This window comes from Astyanax mexicanus, chromosome 1 (genome assembly GCF_023375975.1).
Source record: "Astyanax mexicanus isolate ESR-SI-001 chromosome 1, AstMex3_surface, whole genome shotgun sequence".
NCBI lineage: Eukaryota > Metazoa > Chordata > Actinopteri > Characiformes > Acestrorhamphidae > Astyanax > Astyanax mexicanus.
Window position 1 is genome coordinate 59,379,899 of NC_064408.1, and position 26,508 is coordinate 59,406,406.

Consider the following 26,508-nt stretch of genomic DNA (forward strand, 5'->3'; position numbering starts at 1 on the left):
ACAATCAACAAATACAGTCTGCTTAAACTAATACCACACAAATTATGTTTGCATGGTTTTATTGAACACAACATGTTAACATTCACTGTGGGAGAAAAGTATGTAAACCCCTAGGCTAATGACTTTCCTAAGAGCTAATTGGAGCCAGGATGTGATGAGAGTGTTGGCTAAAACCACCCAACCCAGAGTTTGCTGTTCTTAAGAAGCATTGCTTGATGTGAATCATGCCTCACGCAAAAAGAGCTCTCAGAAGCCCTACGTTCAATAATTGTTGACGTGTATGAATCTGGAAAGGGTTACAAAAGTATCTCTAAAAGCCGTAATGTTCATGTGTCCACGGTAAGACAGACGGTCTACAAATGGAGAAAGTTCAGTACTGTTGCTACTCTCCCTAGGTGTGGTAAAGTCCTGTAGAGATGACTTTAAGGGCACAGCGCAGAATGATCAATGAGGTGAGGAAGAATCCTAGAGTGTCAGCTGAAGACTAAAATCTCTGGCACATGCTAACATTTCTGTTGACAAATCTACAATAAAGAAAACATTAAATAAGAATGGAGTTTAATGAGGTGGGGAAGAATCCTAGAGTGACAGCTGAAGACTTACAGAAATCTCTGGCACATCTACAAATAGACAAATCTACAATAAGGAAAACAAGAATGGAGTTGATGGGAGGACACCACAGAGGAAGCCACTGTTGTCGCAAAAGAACATTGCTGCATGTTTGAAGTTTGCAAAAGAGCACCTGGATGTTCCACAGTATTACTGGCTAAATATACTGTGAACAGATGAAACCAAAATTAAGCTGTTTGAAAGAAACACACAACACTATGTTCAAAAACAGAGAAAGAAGGCAACAAACGAATGTCTTCAACAGAAGAAAATATGCCAGTTGAGATGCTGTGGCGTGACCTCAAGAGAGTGATTCACTCCAGATATCCCAAGAATATTACTGAGTTTAGTAAAGAGGAATGATCCTAATTCCTCCTGACTGTTGGGCAGGTCTGATCTGCAACTACAGGAAACGTTTGGTTGAGGTTTTTGCTGCCAAAGGAGGATCAACAATTATTAAATCCAAAGTTTCACATACTTTTTCCCTCACTGTGAACGTTAACATGTTGTGTTTAATAAAACCATGCAAACATATATTTTGTGTGGTATTAGTTTACGCAGACTGTGTTTGTCTATTGTTGTAATATAAGTTTTATAAAATGTTCAATTGCCAAAAATCATTCAAAAATTCTGTATTTATTCATTTTGCCCAGGAGCACGATGCATTACATGCCAATATGCCATTCAGAAAGACAACTGTCTGGGAACTAAAGCAACATGTCAACTCAGCTTAACAGCACTGAGGGGTTTTAGTTACAGCTCAAAGACCATCCAGATAAACATCATTCAAAATGGTCAGTATTTTTTTTTAGATAGCTCTTATCTAACCTTCTTTTGATTTGTTGCAGTCAACCTACTGCAACAGTAGTGTTTTTCAGTGTTTGCACTATTTTTTTCCTGGAGACTGAAAGAAATGTCCTGTATTTTGTTTATATATTGCTTAATTTCTCTTTTAGTTCCTGATTGTTATGACACAACATATGGAGCTGGATCAACCGGAAAAGAAATAGAGGTTCCATGTCCGGGTGACTTGGTTGGTACTATAACAGTTAAATGTGAAGCTGGAAAATGGCAACAACAGGGCACACAAAATTGTGTGCCAAAGATCATTGCAGAACTGAGTAATCAAGCTCAGGTATATACAGTTATCTATTAACTTTTGTTTGAAGCCTTTTAAATTTAGATTTCACTGGCCATGGTGATTTATTTATTTTGTCCTTCTGTAGAATTTAAAAGAGGAAAATGTCGGACTATTTGTGGCTGATCTCAGCAATGCTACTACATCAAATTCTGCTCAGATAACAGACTCAACTGAGGCTGTACTGAAAATTGCAGAGATTCTTAAAATAATTGACAATACAATAAGCACACTTCCAGTGAACAAACCCATTATGACGGTAAGTATTATTATTATTATTATTATTATTATTATTATTATGAATAATAATAAAATCAACCTTTGTGACATAGTAATTGTTTGTTATATAATAACATAAAATACATATAATATAATTCTACAAAATGTACTACAACCTCAAATCGGAAAAGTTAAGATGGTACAGTAAAATAATTGTATTTATATTACGCTGCAGTTATACTTATTTAACATATTTAATGTTTTGTCTGGTCAACTTATTTTTATTTTTTGCTTGTTTATGTATATCCATTTCCACATTTATAGCAATAAATAGTAACAATGGCATGGGTAGAGTGATCAGGCGGCACTAATATATCATCTGATATATTGAAATTCTCTCATGGTTTATCAAAAAATTATTCATGGGTGTGTTTTCAGCGTAACATGAAATAAACCAATTAGTGTGCCAGTAGTCCTTCCCTTTAAGAGCCAGACACCTGGTACTTTGACGTGTTTGTATCTTAATAGCGCTGACCTGCGTGTTCACACTGTTTGCCAGCAACTCATTTAAGGGAGCAGTAATGTTATTTTATTCCTTATTCTCTTTATTTTTACTATAATTATTGAATTAATATATTTTATATTTTAATAAATGTGACCCGGTGACAAAAAACGTACACAATGTGCTTTAATGTTTTTGAAATATAAAAAAAATATAAAAGTGATTTTTTTAAGTTAAATAATAGCTAAGTGAAATAAAATAAATGTATGTTTAGTCAAAGTGCTCTTTTTTCAATTTTTTATTACCACAACTGCAGGGTTTGAGAAAGAGTGAGTGAGAATTAGCATCTTTCAAATTCTCAAACAGCAGAATGCATACATCTGCTATATGAATCTACAATTATTGAGTCTGTGTACTGAACACAAATATAAATTCTAAATGTTAGGGAAAAATAACTAATAATAATTTATATTTACTGTGCACATTTTTAAGTATATTTTATTTGATATTTTTTTGGTGTGGTAAAGAAGTGATGGTATGTGGTGCACAGTGCTCATGGTGATCATGTCTTGGTTACATGGCTGACTGCTGTCCTGGTTTAAATCGGTTAGTAGCGCACCTGTGTTTCCCGCCACCAAGATAGAAACACGCCAGAAATGTATCTGAACACACCTCACTTCCAGACCACCACACCCATCGGCGAGATTATATTCCTAAACTCCAATGCTTTTTTAACAACGCGTGCACAAGACCTGAAAATAGACTGCTGACGGGGTGTAAGATAGAAACGAGCATCACAACGCGCCTTTCGCAGGGTGTACGATAGGGTCCATAATAATTTCTCGTGATATATACACTAAACAATGAAATCACTCGTGGTGCACATCCAGAAGTTTCTTCTTGGTTGAGTATTTTCACCATGGCTTCCAACGTTTATAGAAACAGTGATAAGAGTGATTACAATTTGCTATTTTAACTTACTGAAACTGAAACTGTTAGAAAATCATATTTAATGAAAGAAAATTAAGCTATATTGTCTTGTTAGATATCTGTTTATTTATCGAGTAAACAGGTCACCATGACATCATAGCATCATAGCCGTAGCTGCAAAAAAGGTGTGGGTACTGAACTTGCTCGACTGCAGTCCTGATGTGTGGAGAATTTTGTAATGAAAAAAAGTGACCCTTTACTGTTACACAGTAAAAAGCAGGAAAAAGTGGTGCTTTTTCTGTTCCAAATTTAGAATGTGATGCAGGCCTGACTTGCAGTAATGGCTCTACCGTGACAAATTAAATGAAGTTTACCAGACAAAACAAGATACATCTGTCTCCAATATATAAAGGTCCAAAGAAATGTAAAAACTGTTTTGGAGTTTTTTTTTTTTTGCATCCACACTTCACTTTACATACTGTTTCTGATGTGTGCTAAAATAACATTATTCAGATGTGCAGTGTTTAACAAGCATTTGAAAATTTTAACAATTCATTCTTTTTTTTAGTCTTTCCTTACCACAATGGATATCATTGGATCACCAGAAACAAATGGCACATGGACAGAGTTGAACAAAGACCCTAAAAGTGAAAATATAAGCTCTCAACTTCTGAAGTCTGTTGAGAGTATGGGAAGTAAACTTTCAAATGAAAGCATTGAGATAACAACTGCAACATCCCACCTTAAAAGAAGAAATTTTAGTCAGTCATTTAATGAAAATATTAATTCTACACAAATAGATATTCCAGGAACTAACAGATCAACCTTTATTACTGCCATAGTTTTCACAGCTCTAAGTAAAGTCTTGCCTGTTCGAACTTCAACAATGTCTTTGAATGACAGCAGCAAGGCTGGTGTTATCATCAATGGAGACGTGGCTGCAGTGCTTGTGGACAATTATATTAACAACATCTCTCTTACCTTTGACATTCAAAATCCAAATGGAACATTGGGAAACCCTCAATGTGTTTTCTGGAACTTCAATCTTCTGGATGGGATTGGAGGATGGGACTCGACTGGATGTGAAGTGAAGACTGATGTGAACAGTACTGACCAGGTTACGTGTGAGTGCAACCACACAACTTCATTTTCAATCCTCATGTCACCATTTGTGTTAAATCATGTCATCTTAGACTATATAACTTACATTGGAGTCGGCATTTCGATTATCTGCCTGATTCTGTCCCTCATCATCGAAGGCATTATTTGGAAATCAATGACAAATAATGACACTGCCTACATGCGACACGTCTCCATAGTCAACATTGCTCTGTCCCTCCTGATAGCGGACGTATGCTTTTTAATTGGAGCAGGTATTGTGGAAAAAGGAGAGCTGGCACCAGTTGGGCCGTGCAGTACAGCCACCTTCTTCATGCACTTCTTTTATCTGGCTCTTTTCTTCTGGATGTTGCTCTCTGCACTCTTGCTTCTTTATCGGACTGTTGTGGTCTTTGCTGGAATGTCCAAGACCAAGATGATGATCATAGCCTTCACTGTTGGTTATGGAGCCCCGTTATTAATAGCTGTCATCACTGTGGCAGCGACAGCTGGACAGCAAGGATACATCGTTGAAAGGAGTGCTTGTTGGCTCAACTGGGATAAAACTAAAGCCTTTTTGGCGTTTGTGATTCCCGCACTCACTATTGTGGTGATAAACCTTGTTGTGCTGATTGTGGTTTTATGGAAGATGTTACGGCGTGGAGTTGGAGCCACCACTCAGCCAGATGAGAAACATACCATAGTGGTTATTGCCAAATGTGTGGCCATTCTAACACCTCTGTTCGGTCTGACCTGGGGATTCGGCATCGGGACCATGGTGTCGGGTCTATTAGGGATTCACATAGTCTTCGCGATCCTCAACTCACTGCAGGTACAATGTTATATTTTGTTATTTTTTATGTGTCAAAAACATTTAAAGTAAATTTGAATCTGCTTAAATTGAAACCCAACCAGATCAGGCTTGAGAAGCATTGCTATATATTTTTTCATGTCTTCACTGTGTATTGCTTTGCTACTCAACTGTGCTGGAGTACTTAGTACTACACCCCAAAATCTGATATTTATTTGGGCCTATCAGGCTCTTGACAGGGTGTCAGACTTCAAGTACAATGTACATGCTGAGGGGACTGGCATTACCACAGCAAAAGACACAATTCAGTTTTCAATTAATACAATTAAGATGGCATGATGGAGATTATTTCCATGACAAATCTTGGTTTCCTGTTTCCTGTTGTTTAATGTCTGATGCGGTTAACACCAAAGCTGTGTTTTCTTTCATGTACTGTGATACCCTGTAACTTTTTAAATTTATTTTATTCTTTGACCTTCCCTTTGTTGCATCATGATTAAAGCTGTGTTACATATCAAATCTTTTTTAAAACCTAAAGAAAATAATGGGATGTCTGGGATGTCAGTAAATACTTTTATAAACTTTAAAATCCCCACTGAAGTGAAGTGAATAACACTGATTATTTTACTACAGTGGCCCCTGTCAAGGAATGAGATATACATATTAGACATTTTCATATTATCACATGAACAGTCAGTTCTTAATGTGATGGAAGCAGTAAAAATGGATTGTTTAAATTTGAAGATGGCTAAATTACTGTATCAGAACATCTCCAAAACAGTTGGTCTTGTGTGGTGTTCCTGATTGCAAGGAAGGACAGTCAGTGAATCATATGTTATATAATGATACAGAACACAAAGCCATATAATATTCATGCTTAGTGTATTACATACATTCATGTTTTTATTTGTTTTTCTGCAAAGGGCTTATTTATTTTGGTGTTTGGAATATTACTGGACAAAAAGGTATGTACTGTATTTCAGCAAATCTACCTACCTATGGTATAAATACTGTGAACTAATAAACCAGTAACCTATAGAATTGCATATTAACAACTAATTATCTTTTCTTGTGATTACAGGTCCGAGACACATTGAGAGGAAAATTGTCCCTTGTGGCTAACATTTCCTCTAACCTCACCGGGGTAAGTACCCTTTAGTATGTAGATTTATAAAACTTTATATCAACTTCCTTTAAATTATTTACTTATTAATTAACTGATATATAATGGCTGATGATTTTTAATTACAGAGTACTAGTGCCGGACATTCAACTTCCAGGCGTCAGAGAAGTATGTAACTGTTTAAAAATATAATTAATATGTTTTTGTGTCCTTATCTTTCTTTGCCATTAAGGTTGACACTCTGACCATCATTTAGTGACATTTATTTTTAGGGTCCATGTGCATTTGGTCACTGAAAAAAAAAAAAAAATCAAACCAGGAAAATGTTTTGTTTTTTTTTTGTAAAAAAAGACTGTTTTGGCCAGTTAAAGTAGAACATAGTGCAAGCAAGCACAGATGACACAGACAGCCTTTGCTTATCACTGAAAAGTGCTGTGTTTTAAATTTAGAACATAAACACAAATATGCTGATCTTTTGCAGATGCATACAACGTAACAGGAAGCAGGGGTGCAGCTTCATCTTCAAGCAACTCGGATACATATATCAACACTTGAGCTTGTTAAACACTTGTCTGTCTAAAACATAACAGCTTTTCAAAAATGTGAAAATTTCCATACTTGTGTTGAAAATTAATAACATATATTGTATGATGTGGGTGGTGGTTGTTTTGTCTTGAGAATCCTGTGTTATTTTTATGATGGAACGTAATTCCTATTGCTATTAATGAATTGAAATTTTACCCAGTATGACCGGAATTACCCCACCTTTCCTGATTCCATCTGCTTTTGCTTTTATTTTTTTTTAGATTATTTTTAAGAAGAGGTGCAGCTAAATATAAGGATGCAATTGCAGATATTGTACCTTAAACCATTAACCAACTAAACTGTACAAAATGGTAAAATATATAAACCTTCACACTTCCAATATACCCAAATAAATAAAACAATGCTTTTAACTGTGTGGAATTTGTCTGTGTATGTCAAAAGACTTGAGAATAAGAAAAAAAAAACATTCTGTTCTTGTTTAATGCACAAACTGATAAATTAAAGGTGCAGTAGGGATAATATTTTCAGTAGTAAATGATAAAGTAATCAGGATGTGTCATCTGATATCAAGGAAACATACAAGGTTCAAGCAATGGCAGCTCTTTTCAGCAAGTCAAGAAAGTTCTTGAATTGTCTTGAACTCGTTCATGTAGCTTCAGTGGCCTGAGCTTGGCAACCCCAGTGAGCTTGGTGTCTGCAGAGGGTTAGGCGGGGGAAACAACTCTTGAACAAAATTGGACTGCTGTCGTCATTTTATACTTTCACTCTCATTTTCTACTGATTGCTCCTTTAAGCAATTGAAATGTGATTGAAATGTAGACTTACAGTTAACTGCTGTGGTTCGATAAAAATATAACATTCACAGTTTGAACTGGCAAACTAAGCAACACCAAAACTCCTGGAAGACCACAACACACATATAAAGCACACAAAAATAGAGTTTATTTAAAAATTACAAATCACTAATAAAGCAACTGGCATGTCAGATTTGTCTTCTATTTTTTGTGTTCCAATCCACACAAACAAAATAAACATGTTTATAACAAAACATGTAATTTCAATCATTTTCAAGGGCGCCAACACTCTCGGCCATGACTGTATGGTAATGTGTAGTAAGGACAAGGGCGTAGGAGCGGGCTTGATATTGGGGGGGACACATTTGCCAATATAAACCCAAACCCACCCAATAGTTTCCTAGAACAACATTTGTGGAAATTACTTTAAATTAAAAGTAAATTATTATTATAAGGTGATTTTACAACCTAAACATGTTACTCCACGTTACAGTTACTGTTGTTAGAAAAAATTATGCATGCAATGTCTGAATTATATACATACGACCAAAATGATCAGTTATCACCTAATATTTATAATAACAGATTTGTCTTATTTTTATTATTATTATTATTATTATTATTATTATTATTATTATTATTATTATTATGTATTGTCATGTCAATTCTGTTGTATATTTACATTTTCTCCTGCGCTTTTTTTTTCTACTGAGAGCTCTTCTTAAGATGGTGTCCTTTTATGTAAAATAATGTAACTTTACGTTTCATAGAGATTTTTATTAACGTCAGGACATGTGGTCTTACTGTGAACTACAAATGAACAGATGTCAGGTTACAGCAGTGTTTCTCAACCCTGTTCTTACATATTCTACTGCATATTCTCCATATTCGAGAGCTTCCTCTGCTTTAAAGGCATTTAATAAAGTAAGTGGTGGTATGATGTGTTTAATACACTGCTGGATATACATGATTAAATTTAGGCTAAAAAAGGGGCTAAAGGATTTTAACAGGTAAACTCAGTAAAGTCACTCAGTAAATGACTCATTTATTAGCTGATCAGATGGATCAGATGGAAAACACTATTTTAGGGTAGTGATGATCAGGGTTAAGAAACTGCTTTAAACTACAAACATAAAGTACTGTACTAAATTCTGGCTATCCACTACATCCAGCTTCTAGATAACTAGTTAGCTAAATTAATTTTCGTTCATTATAGCTCACAGTAAGTCCTGTAATACTAAATTAATAAACAGTTTACACAGTAAACACAGTTTGAAAATGAAATAGTAAATAGATTATCTGGGGTGGGTTTCCCGAAAACGATCAATCTTAGCAAATAACGAACGAAGTAACGAATGACGTGTGTAAAGAACGAGCCAGTTCTGCGAGTGTTTCCCAAAGAGCTTCGCAACGTGAAAATTAACGAACGAGGTTAAAGAACGTCTTTGTTGACTCCTCCCCCAAAACAGTGCGCTCAATCTATCCACAAATATCGATTCAACACTGCCAATTTGCAGTATTTATTCACTATTACACCCTAAAAACGTAGAAATGTGTTGTAATTAACAACATTATACTCCTAAAGATACATATGACTAAATAAATACTCGAAAATCTAATCTATTTTAAAACATTAAACTTATTTTTTACATTTTTAAAACTATTATTGTTAATATATATTAAATTTTAAACCAACAGAAATATGTTTTGTACTTTATACTGTGAAGCTCCAGATCATTCTAAATCAATGGGTTTATGTCAGGGGATTGTCAAGGCCATGCACCTTTTTGTCTACTAATTCCATTTGCGTCAATTCGTTTTCATGGTTTTAATATTAATCGACAATGTAAAAAAAAAAAAACATGGAATGAGACGTGTCCAACTTTTGACTGATATTTATATATTTGCGATCTGACACAACCCAGAGTTTGCCCAGATGAACGGCCACAATGTGGGTTAGAAGCACCTGATTAAGGAATAATATTAAATATTACCTGCACATTCACGATACCCTTTACAATACATGTAGGTGTGATTAAAGACACCGCAGGCATCCCTGCACCGGATACCAGGGATTTTCCAAATAGCATGGAAATATATTATGTTGTGCTGTAATTCCCGGTCTTGTGGGAACTGTATATAAATGTGTGTATGCACATAACAGCTTGATTACAGAATCAACGGACTTGGTGACTTTGCAGCTTTGCTTAGACCGTGAGAAGCATCTGCTTGGTGGCTGGAGTCTATACCAGCTGGCATCGGGCTGAAGGCAGTATACACCCTGGACAGGATGCCAATCCATCACAGGGCAGACAGACAGACACACAGACACATTCACTCACACACTCACACCTAAGGGGCAATTTTTATCCGACATCCAATTAGCCTGAACTAATTTATTTGGACTGTGGGAGGAAACTGGAGCACCCGCAGACACGGGAAATAATATAATATAATATAATATAATAATATAATTTATTATAATTAATAGTAATTTAATATAATTGCTTCAAACACGGAAATTATTATTTTTTTCCTCAAAATTGGCGGTCCCTGGTGTTTAAGGTGCTGAACTGCAAGTCGAGATCCCCTAAAGAAGCTCGTTAAAAATAACGATTGGGTGAGAGCACTCGTTAATCTGCGAGCGAGTTTACGTAGTACTTTAGTTAAGCACGGGTTTGGGAAACACTCTTTAATTAACGATCAATCTTAAGTACGAGATAACGAAATTCTTAGCGTTACGAAGCTTTCGGGAAACCCACCCCTGATCAGGTACAGGGCAATTTGAACATATAGGTTTTTTTCTTTAACCTTGACTCCCAATCGAGCTAATTCCAAAATTAAGCTAACTCACTAACACAGCTGCAGTTTATTAATCACAGTGGGTTTAATGTGTGTGCTGATTCAGATACGTGTATTTTTAACCAGTTATCAGAAACATATCATCACAGTTTACGTGGTTAGCCGGCCATTAACTTTCTTTTGGAAAAATCTCCGTATATCCAGATCTTAATCAGCTGAAGCTGCTGCAGCCCGATCCCGCTGCTAAATCTCACAGTGAGGGGGCGGGGCTTCCCAAACAGCATATTGCCTGTCCTCCGCGCGCGGCAAAATCAGCAAGCTGATTGGCTGTGTCTACTGAGAGGCGGGACTTAATACCTAAACCGGCTCTTGGTCCGGTCTGTCTCCTCGCTGATCTGAGCAAAACGATATAATTTTTGGGGGGGACAAATCCACCTGTTTGTAATATTGGGTGGGACATGTCCCCCCCATCCCCCCCGGTTCCTACGCCAATGAGTAAGGATATTAAGATAATTCTTTCTTTAATGCCACGTTCACACTACACGAGTTTGGGCCAAACTGACAGCCACTGACAGTTTTTCGTTGATCACCAACAAAAAGTCTGTGTTTACTGATCTGTGATTTAACATTTATCCAATTGATCACACAGGCCTGCCTGAGTAAAATTAGGCATGTTAGAACAGGCACTAGGATTATTCTGCTGTTGTGGAGCTCTAAATGTTACACACTGTTCACAAATTACAACATAACTGTTGTATGTTACTTTTTCAAAATGTTAAATGTGTCAGCAGGTGGCAGTGTGTTTATGTGTCTGTTTGTGTCTGCCTGCTTTAAGCAACATCTTAAATAAAAAAGGGTGAAGGAGTTAATGCAACTAAAACGTGAAAAAGTGGACTGATTAAGTGTTGTGCAATCTCAGAAAAGGTCAGGACAGTGTGGAGAATGATGATTAAAAAAATGCAGGGTTTCTTGTCTTTACCATGACATTCATTTCTGTATTTTAGGTCTGCCTAATATGTTGTAAAGCATTTACCACTGAGACATTGTAGAGATATTCTAGAAACACATCTTAAAATATGCAACAATGTGGGATATTTTTTAATTTCATAATTCTCTAAACATTCTCTATTAAGGACAGGTCAGGATGTGCATCATGTGATTTTTCATTGTTTGGTGAGAAATGCATAGATGCCCCTGTAAAAAGTGATCTTTGAGACAGCATTTATTGCTCTAAGCTCACAATGTACTTTCCTTAATTAATGCTGCCACCACCTAAGTGTACAATAGGGGTGTATGGAAATTTTAATATATCAGTGTATCAGAATCAGTGATACTCAGTATAGTGCAAATGTTTTAGGCACCTGTGAGAATTGTTAGTAGAGTAAAAGCTTCAGTATGTGTTTAATAGCTCAGTAAAACACTAACATTACAATAAATCCAAACAGCAATTTTACAAAAAGCAGAGCTTTTACAGCCCTGATCTCCTTAACACATCTTTGATTGATAAAGGGCAGAGTTGATGTCTATGTCTGCAAGCCTCTGGTGTCAGGCATTTTGAGTTTGAGTATTTTGTTTAAACACTTACAGCTATATATTAGTCTAATAACTATTTATCTGTTGTTAAATTACTGTCATGAATGCATTAAAAGTAAATTTGTATTTGGATAATTCTTTTGTACAAAATCAGGATTAATCACCTGTTGACATCATCGTTTGAAATCACGTCATTACTACATTTCTTTCCTCATTACTAGCCTAAATATTTTTTTTTCCTATGCTTTTTGGAATGTGCTGCAGGCCTAAAGTGCACGAATAGATGCATATTAACAAATTAAACAAAGCTGATCAGACGAAACATAAAAACATTTTGGTGAATAGTGTCTGCAAACAAATAAAAGAGTAAGAGATGTTTGTTTGTTTGTTTATTTATTTATTTTAATTTCTTTTTCCATGCTGTCTCGTTTTTCTGATTTAGTTTTGTAAATTAGTGCACTGATATGTAAATATATAATAGATTTTTAAATTATTTTTGTTGCTATTAAAAGGGAGAGTAAATTGCTTTTGATGGAGTAACTGTCTGTACTGTCTATGGAAGGCTCTCTACTAGATTTAGATTTGCAATAACTGCACTGTTAAAGGGACTAGACAAATTGTGCGTGCATTTTCACAAATGTGTCAGCAATGGGTACAACTTAAAGTAGCTGGACACATTAGATAGTGGTGTCCACAAACATTTAAACAAATAGAGTTAATTTTTTAATTTCAAAAGTGTGAGTTTAATCCTTAGAGAAATGTATTTTAAACTTATTTTATTTTCATTTTTATTTAAACTAAATTGTCATTTTAATGTGTTTAGATTTTAAGTCAGAGAAATATGTATATTTTAGCTAATATTTAGCTGAACTGCAGTAGAAACTGCTAAAAAAAACATACTTTTATTAATTTGTGCCACTGTTATGAATAGTCAAGGCTTGGATTTCATAGAGACAAGTGATACGTGGATGGATCCTCTGCTCCCATAACAGAACAAAGAAAACAGAGAGTAACCTAAGCTAGAGTCATAACTGTGTAACAAAGTACGGCTCATTACCTTCTTTCAGGAAGGTTTGTAGGCGGGTCAGTTGTTTAGAAATAAAGCTTCAGTATCCCAGAGCTGTGGGCTGATGTTTAGTATGCGCTTTGGTTGGTTGCTGGAGTCAAGGTAAGGACTAAGAAGTTTATTTTAAAAAGATAACTTAAATGTGAGGATATTAGATTAACTTTATTTTTAAATGTTCTGAACATTGACATGCTCTCTTTTGACCAATCAGCAGTTTGTAAAATATAAATTGGTTTAATGTGTATTAATATGGGTGCTACTGTTCTGAAAAAGAAACATACCTTAAAGTATTCATTTATGTGGCAACAAGAGATTGAGCTGGGTTTCTCCAACTCACTTTAAACCAACCATTTTTACATCATTACCACATGAAGGTTTATTTTTGGGTTGAATGGACTAATCATTTTTACAATGTGCCCAGGAAATTTACAATAAATCTAAACAAATTAAGTGGCAGATAAATGTATAAAATAATTAAAATAATTTAGTCCTTCATTACAAATTTAAAAAAAGAATGTGTGACATATGCAGAATGGTGTGTTCATTATATATTAGTAAAATGATTGAGGAATCTTCAATGCATTTTAAAGCTGCATTTAAAGTTTTAATTAAATTATTATCCAAATGATAATTTCAAAATAAACATTTTAGACATCATTTTCTTATTGCTTCTACTGCTACTACTATCCCCACAACTACTACCCCTATTAATACCACTACTACTTCTACTACTCTTACTACTACTACCACTACTACCACTACTACTACTACTCTTACTACTACTACCACTACTGCCACTACTACTACTTCTACCACTACTACTTCTACTTCTACTACTACTACTACCACTACTACATCTACTACTACTACTCTTACTACTACCCCTATTAATACCACTACTACTTCTACTACTACTACTCTTACTACTACTACCACTACTACTACTACTTCTACTACTACTACTCTTACTACTACTACCACTACTACTACTACTTCTACTACTACTACTCTTACTACTACTACCACTACTACTACTTCTGCTACTACTACTCTTACTCCTACTACCACTACTACTACTACTCTTACTACTACTACCACCACAACTACTACTCCTGTTACTAACACTACTACTTCTACTACTAGTACTACTACTACTACTCTTACTACTACTACCACTACTACTACTACTCTTATTACTACAACCACTACTACTACTACTTCTACTACTACTCTTACTACTGCTACCACCACAACTACTACTCCTATTACTAACACTACTACTTCTACTACTACTATTACTACTACCACCACTACTACTACTCTTACAACTACTACTACTTCTACTACTACTACTACCACTACTGCCACTACTACTCTTACTACTACTACCACAACTACTACTCCTATTACTAACACTACTACTTCTACTACTACTATTACTACTACCACCACTACTACTACTCTTACTACTACTACTACTACTTCTACTACTTCTACTACCACTACTGCCACTACTACTCTTACTACTACTACCACTACTACTACTACTTCTACTACTCTTACTACTACCCCTATTAATACCACTACTACTTCTACTACTACTACTCTTACTACTACTACCACTACTACTACTACTTCTACTACTACTACTCTTACTACTACTACCACTACTACTACTACTACTTCTACTACTACTACTCTTACTACTACTACCACTACTACTACTTCTGCTACTACTACTCTTACTCCTACTACCACTACTACTTCTACTACTACTACTCTTACTACTACTACCACCACAACTACTACTCCTGTTACTAACACTACTACTTCTACTACTAGTACTACTACTACCACTACTACTACTACTCTTACTACTACTACCACTACTACTACTACTCTTATTACTACAACCACTACTACTACTACTTCTACTACTACTCTTACTACTGCTACCACCACAACTACTACTCCTATTACTAACACTACTACTTCTACTACTACTATTACTACTACCACCACTACTACTACTCTTACAACTACTACTACTTCTACTACTACTACTACCACTACTGCCACTACTACTCTTACTACTACTACCACAACTACTACTCCTATTACTAACACTACTACTTCTACTACTACTATTACTACTACCACCACTACTACTACTCTTACTACTACTACTACTACTTCTACTACTTCTACTACCACTACTGCCACTACTACTCTTACTACTACTACCACTACTACTACTACTTCTACTACTCTTACTACTACTACCACCACAACTACTACTCCTATTACTACTACTACTACTTCTACTACTATTACTACTACCACCACTACTACCACTACTACTATTACTCTTACTACTACTACTACTTCTACTACTACCGCTATTGCCACTACTACTATTACTACTACTACTACTTCTACTACTACTACTATTACTACTACTACCACTACTACTACTACCACTACTACTACTGCCACTACTACTTATAATAATATTAATAATAATAATAACAACAATAATAGTAATATTGTACATGCCACAATCTTTTTTTAAGATGTTATGTTAAGTAAAAAAACAGCCTGCAGTATCAATAACAATAAGATCACCTGCCTGAAACCTGGTATGATATTAGGTTTTCTGTTTTTTCCTCATTTCCCCTCTATCTTAAAATCATTTTGGAGAGGTCAGAAAACCTGATTTCTAACATAATAGATAGAGCAACACAAGTTTCACTTGTGGAAAACCTGTTAAACCAGGGTGTTTAGCCAACATTGAACTGATGCCCAAAACAAATAAATCACGCAACTTGGAGATGCTATTGGGTTGGAAACAGGACTGTTTTAACAAAACATATTGATGCGTGCTTCTTGTTTCCGAGAAATGTCTGTCATGTATTTACATATTCATACTGTACTGATCTATATACTGAAATTGAGGTCATGTGTTTTTTTCAGAAACAATAAAAAACAGACAGTAGAAAGAGGTGGCTTTGTATTGTTATGGAGACACTATGTAGATAACACATGTATAAAACAAAACATTAATTTACCCCAATATACCTTAAATGCTAAAAATATATTATGTGAAATTCGTAAAGCCTAAATCATACTTTTTTCAACTACAAAACTAATTCCTAACACTAATGTTTGTGGATAAGCAGGCTTTTTTTTTTACAAGATTATGTGATCAAATAAATAATGACCTGTAAATCATCTAGGGATGTTTTTTTATGTTACCGGTCGTTTGATTTTACAGTTTTTCTTGGTTGCTTTGGAGCATTTCTCACATCAGAATTGAATTGAACCAGTTGTTTTGTCATCATCTAGTCACTTGTGCACATCGCAGAATCCATTTTTCATGTATTTTATACAAACAGCAAATGATTTCATACAGCAGTCTACTGTTTCCCAAATTATCAATTGCTTCTGTAATGCAGATCACAATTTATTATACTTTACTCTATTAGTTTACTGCATATGTCCTCATTCAAATTAGTTAAAATAGCTGTCAGAGCCTTTAATGCAGATTTTATACTGGCAAATATCTCCTGAATTGATGATTAGTGAATCATGATATTAACTAATGATAAAAAGTTGGTGAAAATGATAAAAAGCATGTTCCACATGAAATAAAGATCACATGTTATCAGTGATGGTGTTACACTGGCAGAGGCTGGTTGAAGAGTGCAGCTGATTGTTTAAACGGTTCATACAAAGAACAGGTGTGTAATCTAACAATGTTCACTGTAATGTAATACTGTATTCTTCATATTACAGACAGGCAGAGTGCCCCTTTTCACCCCTCAGCAGAGGAAGGCTATCTGAGCCGTAGTCATAGCTAATATTGATATTAGACTAATATTCTATTAGACTAAGGCGGAGAAAAAGAGTATTATTAAGAAACAACTGTGTTTTTGAAAACAACCAGTCAGTCAGCATCTTAACCACCGACAGGGTGCTGAAAATATTCCAGCTGAGAAAAACACAGCTGTACTGTATAACATACACCACAGAACCACCACAGAGCTAACAGAGTGAACACAGTGTCTAAAACCTGCTGTAAGTTATACAACTATAAACTATTATATCCTACTATTAACTATTAAATCATGCTCAGTGGAGCTGAAAATGGATAAATAGATGTAGCAGGTGGTCATAATGTTATGCTTGATCGGTGTGTAATGATATACAGTACAATAAGCAAACTGTGCACAATGGCTGTAATTTTAGAAATGAACATCTCATGTGTATAACATAACTGTCTCTTGTTCAGAATAACAATGAATGTTATTCATAAAAGTCACATTGTAAATTCTGAAATGTAACATTATGTAACTGGAATAAAGTAAACCATACACCTGGATGAAGCTGAGCTTTAACCTGATGAAACACAATTTACTGACAGTCTTGTCTGTCTGTTTTGTGGTACAACAACAGGGTCTGTCTGTATTAACAGTAAAATCATAAAGGTGATTTCTGTCCAATTTCTTGCAGTCAGGCTCTCATAAACAGTAGTGTGTAATTTTGTACTGCTAAAACTGATTTAAGATTCACAGGAAAAACTTCAGAATTTTTCAATAATTCTCAGTTGGAAAACAACACATTAGCTTTAAGAAAATCCATGATGCATGATCACATGACTAATCATGAACTAGTCTTGTTCATAAATAAAGACTAAACAAAAATTATTCTGATGTTTCTGACAGATTCACTGATAAAAATAGATATAAATGTAAATAGCTGCTCATCCATTATGTGGTGCTGTTTGTACAAACTGTCTTAAGAAATGGCCACAGTATGGTGCAAATATGATTTCCGATGTAAGAAATGCCTCAAAATAACTGATAAAAACTGAAATACCATTTTTAAAACAAATCACATGATACACTGTTAAATTACAATTATACTTTTAATTAGAAACAAAATAAATTGTTAAAGCACACTGCAAAAAGACCAACCTACAAAAGTTATACAATTATTTTTATCAAGTTAATTGAGCAAAAATGTGTAAAATAGAAGTTTAATTTAGCTTTTTTTTGGTAGAAGATAATATTTTACAGTGCACAGGCAAATATTAATATATGGTTTTCACTAGACTGGTAGGTACTGTGAAACATTTCCTTTTCTTATATATGTTAGTGATTCCGATGTTCTCTTCTCTTTTTTCTCATATTCCTTAATTTTCTCACATTTAGAAAACATACAGAGATGGCATTGAAGTACTTTTTGATTTTCACAGTCATCTTACTAGTGAAAATGTGTGTTGTGGAAACACAAGGATTCTTTGAAACGTCAAGTTACACTGCTAAGGTAATGAGAAGGTTTACAGTACACATGCTGCTATGAATCATATCAAGGTCAGGATGATAAGTGTCTGGGTGTTTCTGCTAATTAAAAGTTTTGTTACATCATTAACTTGAAGACTGTAAATAGTAGTTCTATCTTTTTACAGTTATATAATGATGGACTGTAGTCTTGTATCTGTTTCTCTGAATACTTTATCCTCCTCCTTTTATCCAATTGTTATTCTAATAAAATATATTTTTTCCAATGTGCTTTATTTTATAATTATAAAATTTAGAGTCACATTAATAATTTAGCTCCATGTTTTGTCAAGTGATAAGAGATCAAAATGGTCACTGACCTTCCCACAAAATCAACAATGCAGCTGAACAGAACATTAAGTTTGTAGAGAAACAGAAGGACTAAAGTCTGTAATTATAGAACTAAAAGTGCTTCTGTATGCTTTTGCCAGGAGGTAGTTGTAATATTGTGACCTGACTGCGTATATTTCCTTGAGCTGTTTAACGAGGAATTTAAGTACTGTTTGTCTTTACTAAGAAACTATTTTCCCGTTTTAGGGTATACATTTTTGGAACAGTTTTATTATTAGTAATAAAGTAAAAAAAATCACTTCTTTGAGGTCACTATTTTAGTGTAACTGTACTCTACTATACTGTTTACATACATAATCCCCAGGTTAATAATGAAGTTGAACAAATGAACCACTCAAGAGAAAAACGAGAAAGTAAGTTTTCGGTATTCTATTGAAAATAGTTAGTAAAATAGTTCATTTAAAGTTTTGCATCACTTTTTTTAGAATATACAAAACTTCTACTCTTTTTCTACATTGAACCTACAATATAACATATCAACTCACAACTTTGTTGTTCACTCAGCCAGTACATCTGCACTGGAATACATTGTGGTGGTGGAGGTGAATGTTTCCCAATTGATTCTGATTGAGCTACTTAAATCATCATTGGACTCAATCAGTCTTCAATTAGACAACTCCACCACTGTCACTTTGGAAATATCAACTGGTGAGTATTGTTTTTTTTTAAATATACTCAGAAGAACAAAAAGGATTAAAGAATCAAAAGCTATTTATAAAAAGTATTTAACCTTCCATCACAATGCTTGGACAAACCAGATGCTCGCAGATGTGAAAGTAGCAAACAGGTTTAATGTTGGAAGGGCAATCCAAAAGAGTAGTCAAAAAGCCAGCAAACAGCAAAAATAAACACATAGGGATATAACAGGACAATATAAAACATCTGGCAATGAAGTCCAAAAAGTAAATAAAAAATAATACAACATTTAAATACTAAGTACACTTAGTACTTAGTACACTTACACAAATATTTCAATTTCAGCAGCACCTTATAGGGCAAGTGCAAACAGGCCTTGAACACACACAAAGGCAATCAGGGACAGGTGAAGGGAACCACTAATTAGTTACATGTGCAGGGGATTAGAATTCAGGTGACAATGCACCTTATTCTCTGTGCCCATGATGAAAAGAAAGTAAAGCTGAGGGGTACGCCCCTAAACCGAAAATTCCAAGGCAGTGAGGGAGCCGGCAGAATATTCACCAGTTTAAATGACAGCACCTGTGTGGACAACTAAGTGCGCACATCTCCCTGAATTAACGGTGAAAGCAGTCGAAAAATGGGCAGAAAATAAGTGCAAGATTACCCCGGTATCTCTACAGTAACTGGATTGAGGGTTGTGTATGACGTGGAAGGTGGCTAGGTAATTGCCTTTGTTTGCTCTATGGAAAAACTTGTGTGTTAGCTAGCTTGCTAGCTAGTTAATTACTAACTAACTTAGTGACTGTAGAAAAATACCCTGTAGTTGGTATAAATACAGTACTTCTTACAGGCTTCACTAAAGTTCCAGGCACTTCACTAATCTGTCCAGGCAAATAACTTGGGCACAGCATTCTTCTTCAATTTTCACATTACAACCAGTGTCTTAAAGGAACATTCTGTAATAAAGTGTTCTAAACTTACCTTTGTGTTCACGTGTTAACAAAACCATTAATATTCCAAATGCTGTCCAGCTAGGCACGTAAGTGTACACTCTTGTAAGACCAGGCTCCCCACGCTAGGATATTAACTAGCTAGCTAAACAGGATACTATAAAAAGCTACGGCTTGACTAATGTTACCCCTCCCACTTGTTTTGATGTTTAAGAGAATCAGTTCAGGATTAATTAAGTCATTGTAGGGGAACCAAGTTTAGCTAGCTTGCTGTCTTTCATCTCTCATCTGCGTAGATTGACTTGTTTTTATTATATTATATATTACACATATTAATATGGCTAGCCTTAGCTAGCTAGCTAGCACAGTAACATACACCTTAAACTGAAATGACGATATTTACTGAATTAGTCAATCCGTTTATGGTGAAGTACAGGATCTTTAGGGAAACTATGAAAGGTTTGACCTTTATAAAATTTCTTTCTTTTTGAAGAAGTTTATTTGGGAACACAGCAGTGAGGCGGCATTGCTAGTAACCAGTGTTACAACGTTACTTCCATACCTCACAGCCTTGTTTTGGTAGACAATGGTGACATAGGTAAATAAAGCGTATGAGTGGCATGGAAACTGCCTATAGTTGGTTGTAGAGGAGCATGTGACTGATGTTTGAGAGGGAGTGCTATTCTGGGTAATGCAGTCCACAGTGTCAATAGAGGAAGTAGGTCCAGAAAGAGTAACACCTTCCCAAAACATACAAAACTTTATCATTTATTAATTTAGTTTGAAAACTAAAGTACAGAACGTTCTTACTGTAGCAGTACATCTAGCTGTTTACAGACCTCTCACAGAAAGTATTTCTCAAAAATAATTCAATAAAAAATATTTCTTAAGAAATTATGAAACTTCTTGTATGTTCTTGTCAATTTATTTGTATTTTTTATTTCACAGTTTGTCATTACATTAATACTGGATACGAGTGCAGGTGTGAGGATCAGTATGTCTGGCCATGTGAAATGTGCACTGAATATGGTCACTGTGATGACAGCAACACCACATGTGCATGCATCACTGGGTTTCCTGGTGATGGACAGTTCTGTCAACCAGTCACAGAGCTGACAAGTATGTATACACTGGTGTCCTTTTTACACAGACTGTAGCATGTGCAGCCAAATAATGCAGTTAATAAACAATAATGGATTACTTCACAGGCCGCTGGTTTTTCAGCAGGCTGTCAGTTCACACTACTTTACATTACATTTTCATTGCCACTTATATTATGTACTACCACTGCATAGCAATACTATGTAGCTTTTTACCATAACATTAGAAGCTTCTTACAAGGTTTTCACTGGTTTGAACGAACAATATATTAACCCTGTGCATCCCACAAAGTACTGATCACACAAAAAGGCAGAAATGTCAAAACACTTTAAACAACACAAAAAACAAGCAATGTTTCACTGCAAATGTTTACTATGCAGTAAGACAATGTCAATTGTTTTAATGTTTTTTTTTAAGCAATATTTTCTTTTTACCTCTAGATACCACTGCATGCCCAACACTGCCTCCTTTGCCAGGTAAATAACAAGTAGTAAATCAGTTTATTGATTAATGAGTTTCTTGAAATATCACCTGTCCTTGTTTGTTGGGTTTTCTTTCTTCTTTAGGGACAACCCTATAATTTAATTCACAAACATATGCAGGGAGGTGTGTGTGTGTGTGTGAGAGAGAGAGAGAGAGAGAGAGAGAGAGAGAGAGAGAGAGCGAAAGAGAAAGAGAGACAGGAGAGAGAGAAAGAGATAGAGAGAAGGAAAAAGAGAGAGACATTATGTACTCAGGCATAAAGGTCTGTTAGTCCTAGTGTGAAATATTTATTGTACAATGAATTAATTTTTTTGATAGAGTGAGAGAGTTTGAGAAAAGGTCAAATACAAGAGTGAGACAGTGGCAAATACAGCATCCTGACTGGTCTCTCTTCTTGCTTTGTTGACCAATAAGGTTTCTGTGTGGGTGCAGCACTGTGACAAAGTGTCCATTAAACAGAAAATATAAAACACATTTCACCCTAAAACTCTACTACACTCTGGGTTCTAGTCGCTACAGAGTAAACATCAGTGACATTTCTATTAGTTACAGTGAGTTAAATCACTGCAAAAAAAAAACATGCTGAGGTAAGATTAAACAGGGTTCACTCATTATTAGGGGTGTGACGAGACACTAATATCACGAGACGAGAGGAGACACGATACTGGGTTCACGAGAACGAGGCGAGACGAGACGAGATTTAAAAATAAAATTTTAAAGAAAACGTCAAAAATGAAAAATGGCTTGAAAACTAGAGTTTTATTTCACAAAATCATATAACGCACACTTAACAGACTGGTTTCTCTCACACATTGATTCTATAAGAAATAGAAATAGAAATAAGAATAAAAAATAAAAATACTTAAACTTTTCTAGGTCTTATATAGTGCAAACAATAACTGCAAACCACAACCAGTCAGATTAAGCCTAGGGTTTGTGTTTTTTTCTCCTAAATCTCTTGTAATTTAACTATGCATAAACATAACTAGTCATATTAAGACTATGCTTGAAGTGCAAACAGAGGCAATTAAAAAAAAAAATACAGTACAGAGCTAAGGGATTACGATTTACTTACAGTATTTACATATGGTACGCCCGTTCTCGTTTTTCCTCCCGTTCTCGGGCTCCCTATCTTCTCATAAAAGCGTTTTTCACGGCCGCGTCCCAATTCAACAGCCGGAGCAGCGGGACCGCGACCCTGACAACACGGGTTCGATCCCGCGTGAGGAGCGGTGTGTTTATTTATTTATTTATTTTTCCTGCACAGATCTGATTGACTGAAGAGAGCGTTTGGTGATCTTACCCCACACGTGATTGGATTGTGATTTACTAAGTTTACAGCCACCACACTCGCTGCTACGGTGTTGCCAGATCCCTTTTAAAAAGTCCACACTAAACTGTTATTTTTCCCGCGAGACAGGTTTAAGCTTGACGAGAAATAAAGTTTTAATCTCACGAGATCTCGTGCCACCCCTGCTCATTAATGAATATAGCTAATGTTAAGAAGCTTCTGTGCCCTATCCATGCCATTAAAATGATATATTATGTAACATTTAATTTTATTACTTTGGCTAAACAAAGATGTAAATACGGGCATAGGGGTTTAAAGGAGAGGTTTGGGGTCGAGACCTTAATGAAACCTTCCTAAAATTACTGTAGTTTTCAGGAATTGATATCTGCACATAGATAGGTAATGCACTTTGGATGTTGGACTGTTTTAGAAACAGAAACTGTATCACTAGATAGTGTTGATGATGTTCGAAAACTTAGGTAGGACGGTAAATAGACTGTAAATATTCTATAGGGAGAGATCTCAGACTGTGTCGGGAGTTAAGCATAATAGTTATCGCGTCACAGATAGTGGTAGTAAAGTTTACCCAAAGATTTGAGATTTGAAGAACTAAGACCATTATGGTTTCCTTCTAAAACATTCCTCCATCAATTGCATTGTCATCCTATGAAGTTGTACACAACATTTAAATATCCCTGACCTTTTTCCTTTTTCTTTTCTTAATGAAATTAAATAAATATTTTTTTGCAGAACCCTCTGAATATATGATTGATGTTGATGTGGCATTACCAGACTACTACATGGTTCCTTTCTTAAAGGAACTGCTCATGAGTTTCACCTTACCTGTTGTACTGAACAGTGGTGCAAACATGACTGAGATCAGCATCACCACAGGTAACTTCATTTTCTGCAAATATAGTACATTGGATGTCTTTGCATTTGAATGATTAATAATAGTAGATACGTCTAGGGCATTTCCTGTTTATTACACATTTTCCTCTGATTATTCTACTCTCTGTTACAGTGTGTACATTAAACGAGACTGAGTATGTGTGCAGATGTGAGGATCAGTATGCCTGGTCCTATGATACCTGCAGAATGTATGGGATGTGTGATACCAGCATAGGGGGCACATGTGGATGTATCAGAGGACTTCCTGTGAATGAAATGTGCCAGAGAGGTATGCAGTCATAAAATGTTTAAAGCAAATGTTCTAATAGGTCCTGGCAAAAGGCTAAAATAGGCCTATTTACCCAATATCAGAATAAGGAGCCTTTCTAAGCTTGGCTGTCTCAAGGTACTTTAAATTCTGCTGATGGGGACTAACAAGCTAAACGTTGCAGCTTCAGCTGGGCGTGCTCAGGGCAGAGTTTGCAGAAGTTATGGTGAATTACTTGTGGGCAGCCTCAACAGTGTTCTACAAAACATGCTGACAATTCAGGAGAGGAAGGAGGGACAGTGGGGAAGCTGTCCAGAATTGGCTTGGAGAGTTTGTTCAGAATACTAAGACATCACAATTGTCAGCCTTCTTTAGCAGATATTAAATTACAATCTGACTGTACATTGTTTAAAAAAAAAAAAAAAACAAGTGGAGAATACTTGCTAAGTTTCATTCTTTTCTACGTAAACAGGTGTTTCATGTGTTTTTAACCTGAACCAGACCACCACGCCCATCAGTGTAGATTTATTCCTAAACTCCAATGCTATTTTAATGGTGCGAGAGCAAGGTGTGAAAATTGACTATGGACGGGGGGTAAGATAGCAACAAGCATCGCACCGCACCTTGCGCAGGGTGTACCTAGGCCCTAGGCCCTAGGACTCAAATAATGCATAAATATAGCGGTAACACTTTATAATACTGTTCCATAGTTAATAGGTAACTAAGCAGGAACTAAGCAGTAACTAATTAATAGTGCTGCATTAACACCTAAATATTTTCTATTAACTACCAGGGAGTACTGAATAATTACTCAGTAGATAGTACTGAACTAATGATTATAGTAGTTCACTATTAACTCCACAATAATTACTGAGACTTACATATCTCCCAGAGAACTACTTACTAATTATGTCTCCTTTATAATAACTATTCATTAATTACTGCTCAAATCAACATTAATTACTGAAAACCCTTACATCCCACCTGGGGAACTATAGATCTAACTCAGTCTACACAAACAATTATTTAATCAGTGGTGATATTAAAGGCATATTTGAAGCCAGTGACACCATTTGTAGTAGTAGTGACATTAATTACCTTATTATCAACATTATCTTCCAAATATTAGCAACATATAGTAAAATACTACAGTGTGTTGTAATCTGCTTAAACTTTATAACGTAATATTATTACATAGTAGACATTATTTATGTTCTCCAGAAGGCATCTAAGACTCTAAGACTGACTTTACTCAATTTTGTTTTAACGGTCACTGCTTTAATTTTAAGCACCAACCTTATAAACGTTCATCTTCAGCCTTGCAGTCTCACAGACTTTTAGTGCGCATTATTAGGGTAATTACGGTAATTACTAGGGTAATCCACAGCACCGGACCGCTAGCCTCTATCAGTGTGTTTATCTGCTGCTGCAGGTTATTCTATCAGTGGTGATATTAAAGTCAGTGACACCACTTATCATATATTAACCTTACTTACCTTAGTGTCCTCAATATCTTCCAAATGTTAGACACACTGAAATGTGCAGTAGTCTGCTTAACCCCCATTTTTTGTAATGTTCTGTCAGTGTGTTACAGGTGTTTATTCTAAACCTGTGCTCTTCAGTCCTCCTGGAGATGTGCTCAGTAGAAGTGATGGCTCACATACAGCTTTACTGTAGGCTGTGTCCTACATCCTTATTCTGCAGGAAATCATGTTTAAATGAATAAATATTTGTGTTAGATAACGGACTAGGCATCCCTGTGTTCTTCATAGATAATTAATAAGGGGTCCCTGTCTTCTTTTTTCAGGAGTTAACAGCAGCACATGGTAACCCATTACTAATTACTGAGGAGTTACTGTGTTCTTCTTTAGGAGTTACGGCAGATCATGTCACAGTATTATAAAGGGAAATATACATTATTATTAATAATAATAATAATAATAATAATAATAATAATAATAATAATAATAACACATTTAACCTAGCTTACTAACACACACATTTAACCTAGTTAACTAACA

At 35.4% G+C, this 26,508-nt stretch overlaps 2 protein-coding genes across 36 annotated transcripts in view; both read left to right on the forward strand.

Annotated features, from left to right (window-relative positions):
• adgrf6 (adhesion G protein-coupled receptor F6) overlaps positions 1-7,391 on the forward strand; it is a 69,777-nt gene extending 62,386 nt beyond the window's left edge. For all 11 annotated transcript variants that reach the window (XM_049480851.1, XM_049480852.1, XM_049480848.1 and 8 more), the window contains 7 exons: positions 1,263-1,403; positions 1,566-1,744; positions 1,836-2,006; positions 3,967-5,328; positions 6,231-6,451; positions 6,559-6,598; positions 6,912-7,391. In XM_049480851.1, the coding sequence (XP_049336808.1) occupies positions 1,263-1,403; positions 1,566-1,744; positions 1,836-2,006; positions 3,967-5,328; positions 6,231-6,314 (1,937 nt within the window). In that variant the 3' untranslated portion in view covers positions 6,315-6,451; positions 6,559-6,598; positions 6,912-7,391. The remainder of the gene's footprint in view (positions 1-1,262; positions 1,404-1,565; positions 1,745-1,835; positions 2,007-3,966; positions 5,329-6,230; positions 6,452-6,558; positions 6,599-6,911) is intronic.
• A 5,849-nt stretch (positions 7,392-13,240) lies between these two features.
• LOC103026087 (fibrillin-2-like) overlaps positions 13,241-26,508 on the forward strand; it is a 49,920-nt gene continuing 36,652 nt past the window's right edge. For all 25 annotated transcript variants that reach the window (XM_049480926.1, XM_049480937.1, XM_049480940.1 and 22 more), the window contains exons 1-8: positions 13,241-13,273; positions 18,385-18,499; positions 19,169-19,217; positions 19,369-19,512; positions 21,402-21,572; positions 21,995-22,030; positions 24,079-24,222; positions 24,353-24,508. In XM_049480926.1, coding sequence (XP_049336883.1) covers positions 13,245-13,273; positions 18,385-18,499; positions 19,169-19,217; positions 19,369-19,512; positions 21,402-21,572; positions 21,995-22,030; positions 24,079-24,222; positions 24,353-24,508 — 844 coding nt within the window. In that variant the 5' untranslated portion in view covers positions 13,241-13,244. The remainder of the gene's footprint in view (positions 13,274-18,384; positions 18,500-19,168; positions 19,218-19,368; positions 19,513-21,401; positions 21,573-21,994; positions 22,031-24,078; positions 24,223-24,352; positions 24,509-26,508) is intronic.